This window comes from Nycticebus coucang, chromosome 3, assembly GCF_027406575.1.
Source record: "Nycticebus coucang isolate mNycCou1 chromosome 3, mNycCou1.pri, whole genome shotgun sequence".
Classification (NCBI taxonomy): domain Eukaryota; kingdom Metazoa; phylum Chordata; class Mammalia; order Primates; family Lorisidae; genus Nycticebus; species Nycticebus coucang.
In genome coordinates this window covers 21,194,032-21,207,788 of record NC_069782.1, presented here as the reverse complement: position 1 = coordinate 21,207,788, position 13,757 = coordinate 21,194,032, and the positions used below count along the sequence as shown (strand labels likewise).

Sequence of the window (13,757 nt, the reverse complement as noted above, 5' to 3'; positions counted from 1 at the left end):
CAGAAAGATTGTGGAAGGTAAATTTTACTGACTTCCAAAATTTGCAGATGCTTGGCAGAATTTCTGTGACTTTACGGCTCATGCAGTGTAAACGAGCTACAGAGAAGTAGGGAGATCTGTCCCTGAGTCAGCACTCCAGCTCCAAGCAGGGTATGTAAAAATAAAAACAAGACCCACATCCAAGACCAGACTAAAGATGGAAGCCGTGGATGAGTCACTGAATAATAAATGTATGCAGTGACAATTGCCTAAGTAATTCAAACAAAACCCTACTATGACTGAGTTATAGTAGCACTTTCATTAGCGGAAAGTCGATGGTGTGGTTTATTCTAAATTGGATTTTTCTGCTCTGAGGATTAATTAAGAAACCGTATATGTTTCCAAAATTGTTTTATAGATTTTTAAGAAAAAATAATTTCTTCTTTATTCTGACTTAAGTTGTGAATAGTACATAAGAAGGATCAGTAATAAATTTCACTATTGTGGTGCTTTTATGTCCATTTCGGTTCCTTCTGTGTCCGGCACCAGTTCTGTGATAGTCGCTGTGTAGGGCTCGACTAAGATGAATGAATCACAGTTTCTGTACTCAAGGGCTAATGACTCAGCTCACAGTAGTTCTGTTAGAAACACAGGCTCTGGAGTCAATCAGACCTGGGCCCCAAATCCTAGCTCTATGTCTCACGAGGCTTCTCTCCAATTCCTTCATCTGTACATTGGGAATAATAATACCCATATGATATTGTAAAAATCAACAACACAGCCTATCAGTCTCTGTGTGTGGTGAATATTTGGTAAATGTCATCTACTTTTCTTAATAACCTTGGTGGAACCCGATATGTAAGTAGATAACACATGTGAACACATGTGTTGATGGTCATGGTCTCGTCTTAGACATAGTTTAGGATTGGTCTGAAGTGTTCCAAATTTCATGGTATCACTTTTTTCTCTCTTCCTCTTTTCTCTTACCTACAGCATGCTTCCTCCTTTCCTTTCCTCCATCATTTTTTCTTCCCTCCCCCTCCTCTTCTAGAATTATCCAGAGTACCGTCCACTCTCTCAGTTCTCTTGGTTGGGTACCTAGCCAATGTCAAAGGTACTGTTTGGTCTATGTGGGTCACCAGTAGGTTTTTACCCTCTGACCAAATTGATGCCTATCCTCTTGTTAGGTAACTGACTTTTTAAATTATTCATTTCAATCAACAATTTTCCAGCCTTTTTCTATCGTGATAAATGCATCATACGCCCTCGTGTTTTTCTGTTCCTTCTGAAAGCATCTTAGACTACATGGGAGTAAAATGAAGCTATTATTGACATAAAGGTACCTCAAATCCTATGGGCTCTGTGCAGGGCTGGACAAAGATGAGGGAATCACAGTTTCTGTCCTTAAACCCTTAAGGGTTAATGCCTGAGCTCATGATTTATTTTTAAATTTTTAATTTGTTTAATTTATTTTTTAAAAGTCATTCCTAGGCTGGGTGTGGTGGCTCACGCCTGTGATCCTAGCACTCTGGGAGGCCTAGTTGGGTGGATGACCTAAGCTTAGGAGCTCAAGACCACCCTGAGCAAAAGCAAGACCTGGACATTGTGGTGGATGTGGCGGGCACGTACAGTCCCAGCTACTCAGGAGTCTGATGCAAGGGGATTCCTTAAGCCCAAGAGTTTGAGGTTGCTGTGGGCTCTGGCACTGTGGCTCTCTACCCAGGGCACAGGGTGGGACTCTGTGATTGATTGATAGATAGATAGATAGATAGATAGATAGTCATTCCCAAAAGTACACACTCTGTTATTAGCATCAAATTGATTGCAACACAGTTCATCATTGATCATGCCACATTAGGCTGTGTGACATATGGGTGAATAAGACCCCTAAATTTGACTTTTACTTCTTTCTTAAGACCTGTCCTGGTGTAACATGTGCCCTTAGACCCGCCAATGCCATTCCTAAGTATATACATCCTCCAGAAACACCTGCACATGTTCATTTTACAAAATGTTCACTATAGCAATGTTTATAATAATACAACTTTGGAAATAGCCTAAATATTCACCAGTAGGAGAATGGGCCAATAAACTGTAGTGTCCCCATACAATAGACTTCTAAACAACAGGGAGTATGATTGGACTAAGAGCTCTTTATATCAGCGTGGATGAACCTCAGTGCCCATCAAGCAAAGCAAATGGAAGAATAAGTGTAGCACATACCATGTCTACAAAGTTTTAAAACATATAATACTCTATTTTTAGGAATACATACCAATTATAGTTTATAAGAAAGTTCCTGATAGTGGTTACCTCTAGGAGAGAGGAATGTGATTGAGGAGGGGCACACATGGGAACTGCAACTCTTTGCAAACTCTTATTTCTCAAGTTAGTGGGAATACAGATCTTTGATATCATTCTCATGTGTATTTTTATGTGCCTGAAAATATTAAATGAAAAGACTTCTTAAGATCTGATTTCAAAATAGCAGGTGCTTATGCATTAGGGCCTGTTTAAGCTATAAAAGTTAGTAACTCCTATAAAAAAGTGACAAATTGAGAGCTAGTAATTAAAGTCATAAAACTACCACTTACGAGCATGATATTAACATCAGTACACTGCATGCCGTACCTCATCTCAAATATCCTTTTGAAAAAGGTATTACTGTTGTCCCCATTTGAAAGATAAGAATCCTGAGACTTAAAGAAGTTACTTTTCTAAATTCAAACAGTTAATGTTTGACAGAACCAAGATTCAAACCCAGGTTCATTTTATCTCATTTTTCAATTATAGCAAAATCTATTGACTTCCCACTACAGAGAATAAGGATTTGCTGCTTTTCCTTCTCACCAGCTCTTACCACAGTTCTTATTACTTATCTGTTTAATGTCGTTATATCATCAGTTTGTTACATTAGTATAATTATATCAGTGTTTTCATTACTATTGCTGTACAAACGCTACTCAGAGCTAAGTCATTGTATAAAATGAATCATTTTCTTTTCCTGCACTGTTGTTGACAGAACTAGAGTAACTCATTATTCTGATTTTTTTTTTTTTTTGTAGAGACAGAGTCTCACTGTACCGCCCTCGGGTAGAGTGCCGTGGCGTCACACGGCTCACAGCAACCTCTAACTCTTGGGCTTACGTGATTCTCCTGCCTCAGCCTCCCGAGCAGCTGGGACTACAGGCGGCCGCCACAACGCCCGGCTATTTTTTGGTTGCAGTTTGGCCGGGGCTGGGTTTGAACCCGCCACCCTCGGCATATGGGGCCAGCGCCCTACTCACTGAGCCACAGGCACTGCCCTATTCTGATTTTTTAATTTCAAAGTTTTTGAGGTACTTATTAATTCCATCCTAAACTCTGCCAACTGTTTGACAGAGTGTGTCTAAATTGTCTAAATTTCAAGATGTTCACATGCATCAGATGTAACCAATTTCACCTTCTTGAGAAAATTACTCTGTAGACATCTGACCAGTTGCAGTCTGTACTTCTTATTTTCCATTTCTGGTAGAAAATACCATTATGGGATCTCTGTCCTAATACCCAAGGATTCTCTTTGTCTCTAGCCTTTGTTGCATCTTCTGTTTCCTGAATCTCGTTCACTCCACTCTTTCAGCACTCCAGTAGCTTCCTGATAGAAGGATAGCATGGGAGGTGATTTTTTGAGATCTTGCATACTATAATGGATGGAATTGTTACCCCCACCAAAATCTGCATGCTAATGTTCTAACAGTACCTCAGTATGCGATCCTCTCTGGAGATAGGATCTCTAAAGACATGATTAAGATGAAGTCATTAGCCCTATTCCAACATGACTGGTATCTTTATATGAAGAGGAAATTAGGACATAGCCCCATACAGAGAGAAGATGATGTGAAGACACACGGAAAAGGCAGCTATCTACAAGTCAAGGGGAGAGGGCTCAGAGGATAACAGCCCTCCTGACTCCTTGGGTGTTGGGATTTCAACCTTCAGGACTAAGAGAAAATAAATTTGTGTTGTTTAAGCCCCTTAGTTCGTGCTGCTTTGTTATGGCAGCCCTTGCAAACTTATTCACATTTATTGTACTTCACTCATTCTGACAGTTTGGCTGGGTATAGAATTCTGTACCCAGAATTCTAGAATTTCCCTCAGGATTTTGAAGGTCTTGGTCCTTTAAGTTCTGAAATTCAATATTGCTGCTGAGAATTTCAAAACATTGCGATTCTGAATTCTATGTAATTTTTCTCCTTATGGAAGCTTATATGATTGGCTCTTTGTCTCTATGCTCTCAAATGTCACAGTAACGTATCTTCATGTTGCTCTGTGTTTACATCTGTTCTGCCAGATACTCAGGGGACCTTTTAGATCGGGGAAATTTTCTTGATTAACTCTTGAATTTTTCAAATGATATGCTCCTTTTTTCTGTCCTTTTTTTCAGGTATTGAACTTCCTGAGTTCATATAATGTTCTCGTCCTTTCCTCTTTGATAATCTGTATCTTTTTGTCCTGGGAGATCTCCTAAAGTTATTTTTCTTGAAGATTCCCTCAACTTGTATGCAAATGACTCTATTGAGTTTTACATTTCTGCTTTCACTTTTATGATATTTTAAATTACAATATTTTATTTTCATAACCTGAATTTTTAAACATATCTTGAGCTTTCTTTAATAATTACAGTATCTTCTCAACTCTCTAAGCATAATGACTTTGTTAATGTTTCAACACTTCACATAGCCTAATTTTCTCTAACATGTATTTTTTTCTGTTTTTATTTGTCTCTTTGTGTTATTCTCATACTTTAATGTTCATAGATTTCCTCGGCTACCAAACAAACTTTGGCTGACTGTCTATCTTTAAGAATAGGAAATGTAAAACTTGAGTAGAAATTCTCAGTAATAGGTGGGTCCTGTCAACCATGGGCCTCATTGCAGGGCAGCTAGGTGTTGGCATTTTAGACTCTCCAATGTCACTGTCTTCAGATCTTTAATCATAGACTGGTCATATTCCCCAGGGAAATTCCTGCCAGTCTCTATCATGAGAAGTCAAGGCCTAGTTGCTAGTGTTCGGAAGCCTGAGTTAGAAATGACCTTTTGAATAGGAAAAATGTCTAACATTGCTTTATATTCCGGTAACTTTATCATTTTAACACAAAAAAGAGGCTTGAATATATTTGCCATGCTGTCAGAACTTCCACATTATATATTTGATCCGATAATCTTATCATTCTTTTACTCATAGCAAGTGTGCTGAAGATAAGAAGTTAGTTATTGCACTGCATTTGCCTGAAGCCCAGAAAACTCAAAATAGGCCTTGTTACATAAAAATTAATTGGTTGCTTTGTTCCTACTTAGATAGTCATTAATTTGAGGACATAATTTAAGTGACAGTTAACTGTATCACCTTTGCTTCTCCTTGTTAAAAAAGAAATACCTATTTAAAACTCTAATTAAGAAGGTTTCCTGAAATATTTATTTGAAAGCATTAACCTTCACTTTTCTTCTTAGATTATGAAATAATACAATTTCAGCCACTAAAAAAGACGAGTATATTGGTTCTCTATGGCTACATGACAATCCACTGTAAAACTACTGACTTACAATAACAAATATTTTCTTTGCTCATTATTATGAGATTTATTACAGCGTTATCAGTATTTCACAGATGAGGGAACCAAGACCGAGGAAAGTTGAGGGATGCAATTGTTAGGTAAAGTCCCTCTTGCAATCGTGTCTTGCCCCCATAAAGTGTGACACGCACCAAGGCCCCACCCTCCTCCCTCCATCCCTCTTTCTGTTTCCCCCCCATAACCTTAATTGTCATTAATTGTCCTCATATCAAAATTGAGTACATAGAATTCATGCTTCTCCATTCTTGTGATGCTTTACTAAAAATAATGTCTTCCACGTCCATCCAGGTTAATACGAAGGATGTAAAGTCCCCATTTTTTTTAATGGCTGAATAGTATTCCATGGTATACATATACCACAGCTTGTTAATCCATTCCTGGGTTGGTGGGCATTTAGGCTGTTTCCACATTTTGGCGATTGTAAATTGAGCTGCAATAAATAGTCTAGTACAAGTGTCCTTATGATAAAAGGATTTTTTTTCCTTCTGGGTAGATGCCACTGGCTTATTGTACCCTCAATGAATCCCCAACAATAAAAAAAAAAAATGATGCCAGTGAGATAAAATAATGTACTTTAAATCTTAAACTTTTCTTTAGAATAAAGTAACAGAACCACAAAAAAAAAAAAAAGTTGAGGGATGGCCCCAACACTACTTCATAAATGGCAAAGCCGGGGTATGCACTGAGGTCTGTCTGATCTGAGAGTCTTTAGCAAAAGCAGAGGTGATGCTGAGCACACATAGAGCTAAAGCTCCTTTTTCTTCCCCTCCACTCAGGGGTGTTCTGCTTCCTTCCCCATGGCACCACACATTTCACGGTAAAGGTGGTGAGGGAGCATCAAGTCAAACCCTGGGAGACAGACATGGCTTTAGCTGAAGGTCAAAGGATGAGTTGAAATAAGCATGCCAGAAAGAGGAACTCTTGGGCTGACACCCCAGGAGACCCACCTCCAGAGGTCAGAAAGTTGCTGTAGAGAGGAAGGCAGGCAGGCAAGCAGAGTGGCTATGTGGGCAGCCTCTGGAGCCAGACTGCCCGAGTTCAAATCCTGCCTCTGCTCCTTTTTAGTTGAATGACTTTGGGCACATCACTTAACCTCTCTGATTCTTCACCTGTACAATGTACCTAATATGTACTTACCTTGTGGATTATTGTAGGGATTGAGTGAGTTCATGTATTCAGAGTGTTTAAAATAGTGCATGACACACACCCCATATGTTTGCTCCCACTATAGAATCTCCAGGCTCCAAGTATGACCTACAGGTAAGGAAAGGGGAAACAAAAATGTGAAGCTTGTCTCTGGTGCTTATTATAGAGAACTATTATGTGTGCTCAGAGAGGGTAATGTGGTGCTGTAAAAAGAGGAGGAAGCAGAAAACCATTTAGTGGGGGAGAGACGTGGGCTTTTAGCCTTGAATTTTCTCATCAAGCACCGTCATGCTTATCAGCTTTCAGTTATCATCTAGAATTGTGACTCGAAATGGGCTTTTTTTTATTTGTGATCTATTTCTTTATGACACCTTTCCTTGGTATTAAAGTGTAATGGCCTGTCTCAAACGGGGTGAAAAAGCACAGGATAAAATACAAAGCATCACATTTGATGTGACTCTTGGATTTTTCCCTCTTCGTTGCTGCTATAAAATGTTTTCAGAAAATCCAAGAGAAAATAGTGGATAAGTGGTGCAGCTTCCTCATTTACCCATGTGGCATTTACCTCTTATCCACCAACTCAAGTCACTTTCCTCCAAGAGCAATCTTCTGTAAAAGAACCCAAGAGAAGTAAAATAGGGCAGAAAATACTTCTCCAAGAAATCAGTTCACATAATTTACTTTTTATCTCCATTTTCTCTGGCCTTTCTTTCCTTTGTCTGTTATCCCAAACTCACATTCCAACCCTCTTGGATAAATTAAACTCCTCACCTGGCCCACGCTTTCTCTGGACCAAGTTCATCTCTTCCCGTCATCATTTGAACAACTCCTGAGAATTCATCTTCTTGAAGGAAAACATTTAATAGTAACTTCCCCAGTGTAATACCCAAGACCCTCACAAACCTTTGTACCTGCCACATACTAAGTCTTAGGGCTACAGAAGTTATTATTCAGCCTTTTGTCCTGAATGAGCTCATGGTCTTAGTGAGAGAAAAGGCACACTGAAGGATATTGATTCTGCCCTTCTCTGCCATATGATCATGCTCATTTCCTTTATGCATTGTCTACACTAGCTGTAAGATGCTCAAGGACAAAGGTTTTATCTGTTTTGTTTACCACTGTATAATCAGTGCCCTACAGAGTAGACTCAGTAAACATTTTATGAACAAATAAAAACAAATAAATGGCAACACAGAATGGTCAGTAAATTGATGTTCTTCCAAGAGAAGAAATGGCACAGAGAAGGGAGTATTGAATTCTTTTGCAATAGGAGAACAGATGGAGGGGTGGGAAGACTTGCTGGAATGGTGACTCCTGAGCTGGGTTTTGGGGGGGGTGATGGCTACCAAAATTTATATGCCTTTGTATGGTGTCTGACTTAGTTATGCAAAAGAAGTTTGCTGAGTTGATAAACTTTACGAGTTATGAAGCAATTATACTTACAGCATCTCTATTACTCTACCATCTATCATATTCCTGGGAAGGGGAGACATGGGCACTTTCTGCTGGATTATGTAGCCCTGGAAACTCTCTCTGGTGCTTCTCAGTAGGAACACCTGCTGGAGAGCCCAGCGTGCACATGTGTGTGTGCAAGTGCATGCACGCTGGTCCTTGAGCAACTTCAGAGACTGGCTCAGCCATTGGCTGAGAGAGAAAGCAATCTTAAGTATGTACTTTAGAAGAAGGGTTCCAGACAGGAAAGAATATAGGAAAGAGAGAGAGAGAGAGATGATTTCCAAAGACTGACTTTCACCTCACCCAGCAGCCAGAGCTCTTTTACTAATTCTTGTATCTACCATCTGAGTCAGTTTCAGATCTTAAAATTTAGTCATGTGGCAGGGGGAGAAGAGGAAGACAAAAGGAGATCAAAACAAAAAATTTTAAGTTGAATTCATCTAATAGCCTTGCTGCAAAAAAACCCAACAAGATATGAGACCTCGACTTGCTGTTAGTTTATTTAAGGTTTCTTAGTTTTATTTAGCTCCAGATCTTTGCTGACATACTGACGTTAACGCTCAGGTTTCTGAGAATCGAAACCACTCAGACTCATGAGCTTCCTACTCTGGTGTGATCTCTGGGCTCTCCAGTGCTATGCTGGACACATCTTCTCTCCGGCTGATGGAAGATCGCTGCATCTGAGCCACACCAGGTTATGACAACCTCCAGTTAATTCTCAACTTGTGTTTTTCATGTGTGTGTGCAGCTTCATCATCCACAACAAAGACACGTTCTTCAACAATGCCACAAGGAGTAGAATTGTACATCATATTTTACAAAGAATAAAGTATGAAGAAGGAAAAAACAAAATTGGTAAGTAGTATATCAGTGTAACAAACAACAGGTAGTGTTTGAGGGATTACAGGTTTCTTCCGGTGGTTTTGTTAAATATGTATTGATTCTAGGCATGCTTGTCATTTAAAACACCTGTACTCCCTTGATGAATAACTCATGAGTATAAAATCTTCATAGTGTCCGTAAATATATTGTATAGCATGCCATCTCATTTATCTGAGATCATAGAGAAATTCCCTCATTTCAACAAGTATCTATGGAGTATCCATTGTGTGCTAGATACTGAGCTAGACATTGGGGAGAGAAGCGTAGTTTTCTCCTGGAGCTTATTTTCAAGAAGTTAAAAGCAGACAATAAACAAATCAGGAAATACAATAAGGAACATAAAGACATTGAAATGAGTCCTCCATGATCGTATCAATGTACACAGCTATGATTTAATGAAAAAAAAAATGAGTCACATTACAGAGATAGACTGGTAAAGAATGGGAGTGAGTTCAGGCTAATTGAGATTTGGTGACCAGGGAAAGGGTTGCTGAGAACAAGAACTTTGAACTTGTTCTTAGTGATGGGTAACGTAATGACGGGTAACTAGCATGGGAAGCTGGAAGGCAAGGATGCTCCAGAGATGAGCTGTCACATATGAGAAAGTGCTCCACACCGTCATCTCTTCCATTATAGCCCCCACCACTTAGAGTTTAGGCATTTTGATGAGAACCTTTCCATTTTATATTATCAAATTTCCTGCCTTATGAAACAGATTACTATCTATCAGGAACGTTGGGTAGATTTGTCCTCAGTTCTTTTCCCAGCAGGATTTTTCTTGATAGTTTTAATAGTGACCTACATCAGTCAGTGTCCAATCAGGTAGCAAAAGCACAAATAGTTTGAGCAGGTAAAGCTTAAGCTAAATAATTAACTGTAACTAGGGATTGGAGTAATCGAGGACTGGCTGGTTAAGGGTAAGAGTAATTCTAAGGAATACAGAGAGGAAGAGCAGATATTAGGAACAGCGACCAGCCCTTGGAAGAACCACCCCTCCTTCCCAACAAGGCTGAGCTGCGAGTCCTACTGGAAGGGGTTCAACGAAGGCAGAGATGTTTGCTAGGAACTCTGGGAATCTGCCCTCTAGGGTATCGGGGAAGCTGCCTGGAGAGGCACCAAGGAAGTCATTCCCTGGGAGGTGCTGCACCAGGAGTACTGCTCTGTGAAGCCATCCAGGGGGATCCCAGAAATCTGCCTTTTGGGAGTGCCTCACAGTGCTGACCACCACACATTGCAGCTTCTGGGTGTTTCAGAAGGCTGCTGAGAGGACCATACTAGAGTCAGGAACAGGAAACCCTTTTCCTCCTCCAGTATCCCTCCAGAGTTGACAAAGCTTAACAGTGGACCAGCTGGCAAAGGAGAAATATTTACAAGATCCAGCTGCATTATTGCAAAGAAAGCGATGAGGGTCCATTTGGAGCTGAGGGGAAATAAATTAATCTCTGGCACAAAGTCCAGAAGACCTGCTCATCGAGCTATTAGGCCAGGTGAAGTCAGAAGGATGTATCAAGGATGTCAGCCATTGGAGTAAGAAACCTAAAAGAACTCAGTGGTTCAGAACTCTCGGCACAGCAAGATGATGACATTTAATAATATGCAAAGGAAAAGCCTTATGTTCAAATTCAGCGGAACAACTATCTTGGTACCGTGTAGGAGAAATGTTGCTCAACATCATGAGAGGAACAGATTGGAAAGTGGAGTTGAACGCAAGCTCAGTGTGAGTCACCAGCATCATGAAGCTGCCAAAAGAAATCTGCTTTGACCTCGTGTTGCACAAGTTAAAATATAATAGGGAGAAATAGATAGCTGTCTCCTTTGGATAGGAGACACCGGGATATTACATTTAGTGAGAGTCAAGCTAGGTGGGTATGGTGACTTTGAGCATGATTTAGGTCTTCCTTACCCTGGATGGAGTTGTCGTTGAACACATCCTCATGTTCTCAGCATTAGTCATCCATCATTAGGACACAGATTCTCCATGAAGTCCTCTGTGACCATTCCAGCTTGAAAGAATTCTTCCCTCTTCTGAATTCCTATGGCAACTCTATTGGGGATGTCTATTTGATAATTAATCATAGACAATTCTTCTTTTGTTCTCTTTTCATATTTTTTTCAATGACATAAAAACCTAGCATCTAAAAAGAATGACTGTTAACATTTGTATACTAATTTAAATATTACCTTGGTTACTTTTTTATATTTCTTATCCATCCATATGTTGTCTTATTTTCTTTTAACAAACTTAGGATGTGCTATACATACCTTTTTGTCGTACTTTTTTTCAGTTAACATTGTGTCATGAACACACTATAAAGCAAATCAGTAAAAGTGAAATTACTGAGACCACCAGGAAGAATCAAAACAAAAGCAATCCCAGTCACGGCTGGGCATGGTGGCTCACACCTATAATCCTAGCATTCTTTTTTTTTTTTTCTTTATTGTTGGGGATTATTGAGGGTACACTAAGCCAGGTTACACTGATTGCAATTGTTAGGTAAAGTCCCTCTTGCAATCATGTCTTGCCCCCAGAAAGTGTGACACACACCAGGCCCCACTCCCTCCCTCCTTCCCTCTTTCTGCTTTTCCTCCCCCCCCACCTTAATTGTCATTAATTGTCCTCATATCAAAATTGAGTACATCAGATCCTAGCATTCTTGGAGGCCGAGGGGAAAGGATTGCTTGATCTTGGGCGTTCCAGAACAACCTGAGCAAGAGCGAGACCCTGTTTCTACTAAACAGAAAAACTTCGCCAGGCATTGTGGTGCAGGTGCCTGTAGTCCCAACTACTCGGGAGGATGAGGCAGGAGGATCCCTTGAACCCAGGAGCCTAAAGTTGCTGTGAGCTAGGCTAAGGCCATCGCAGTAGACAGAGAGAAATTGTCTCCAAAACAAAACAAAAGAAACAAAAAACCACAATGCTTAGGAATAAATCAGACAAAAGATATCCATAACTTGTACACTAAAAACTATAAAACAGTGCAGAGAGAAATTTAAGAAGACTTTAAAAATGAAGAGAGAAACCTTGCTTGTGAGTCAGAAGACTCACCATTGTTGTCGGTTCTCCCCAAATTGACCTGTAGATCCATCCAAGCAAATCAAACTCTCAGAGGGGTGTGTTTACATGTATGTGTGAAAATCAACAGACTGATTCAAAAATCCAGAGAGAAGTGAAAGGACCTAGAATAGCCAAAATAACTTTGAAAAAGAACAAAGCTACAGGGCTAACACTACCTGATTTCAAGAATTATCATAAACCTTTAGTAGCTAAGACACTGTGGTACTGATGAGATAATCAGTGGCACAGGATAAAGAATCCAGAAGTAGAGCCACACATATATTGACAGTTGATTTTTAATAAAGGCTCAAAGTCAATTTCTTCGTTAAAGTATCAACTTCTCAACAAATGATGCTAGAAAAATTCACATCCATATGCAAAAAATAAACTTGGACAGATGCATATACAAAAGTGAACTCAAGTGGATATATAATTTAAAATTAAAACTATACAACCTTATTTTTACCCTATTAATCTGAAACAATTTTTTTTTTTTTTCAAGACCGAGTCTCACTATTTTTGAGACAGAGTCTCACACTTGGTAGAGTGCCATGGCATCATAGTTCACAGCAACCTCAAACTCTTGGGATCAAGTGATCTCTCACCTCAGCCTCCTGAGTAGCTGGAACTACAGGCACCTGCCACAATGCCCAGCTATTTTTTTTTTAAGAGATGGAGTCTTGCTTTTGCTCAAGCTGGTCTCGAACTGGTAAGCTCAGGCAATCCACCCACATCAGCCTCCCAGAGTGCTATAGGATTATAGGCATGAGCCACCGCACCTGGCCTGAAATAAATTTTTTAAAAAACTATAAAAATTTTAAGAGAAAACAAAATCTTTGTTAGTTTGGCTTTGTTACCTTAGTAAAGGAATTCTTCAATACGACACTTAAAAGTGCCATTCATAAAAGAAGAACATGGATAGACTGAACTTCAAAATTAAAACTTCACTCTTCAAATGACATTTCTAAGAGAATGAAAAGATAAGCTATATACTAGGAGAAAAAGAGGTTCAAAGGTTGTATCTAGTATAGATATGTATCTAGGACTTACATCTAGAGTATAGAAAGAACACTCAAAACCCAATGATATAAAAAATCATTTTTGTTCATAAGATTTTATTAGACATTTCCCAGGAGAAAATATACAGGTGGTAAATACCACATGAGAATATTTGTCAATGTTACTAATATCATTCATTAGGAAAATGCAAATTAAGATCACAGTGAGACATTACTACATACCTATTATAATGGCTAAAGTGTAAGACTGACAATACCAAGTGTTGGCAAAAGCATGGAGGAACTTGAACCTTTATACACTGCTCAGGGATGTGTCAAACTGTACAAGAAAACAGCTTGACGATTTTGCAAAAATTTAAACATACATCTACCATATGATCTAGACTTCTAGCCATTCTACTTCTAGGCATTTACTAGACACAAAAAATGAAAGCATATATTCATGCAAACGTTTGTACATAAATGCTCATAACAGCTTAAGTTGTAATAGCCCCAAACTATAAAGAACCTGAATATCATCAGGAGACTAGATAAACAAATTGTTATATTCTTCATCCGTATGATGGCGTACAACACTCAGCAATAAGAAAAAATGAGCTGCTGATATTTC

The 13,757-nt window shown here is 39.3% G+C and overlaps 1 protein-coding gene across 5 annotated transcripts in view; it reads left to right on the top strand.

Annotated features, from left to right (window-relative positions):
- The window catches only part of ANO4 (anoctamin 4), a 393,996-nt gene that overhangs the window by 289,463 nt on the left and 90,776 nt on the right, over positions 1-13,757 (top strand). For all 5 annotated transcript variants that reach the window (XM_053585613.1, XM_053585609.1, XM_053585608.1 and 2 more), the window contains one exon: positions 8,940-9,046. In XM_053585613.1, the coding sequence (XP_053441588.1) occupies positions 8,940-9,046 (107 nt within the window). The remainder of the gene's footprint in view (positions 1-8,939; positions 9,047-13,757) is intronic.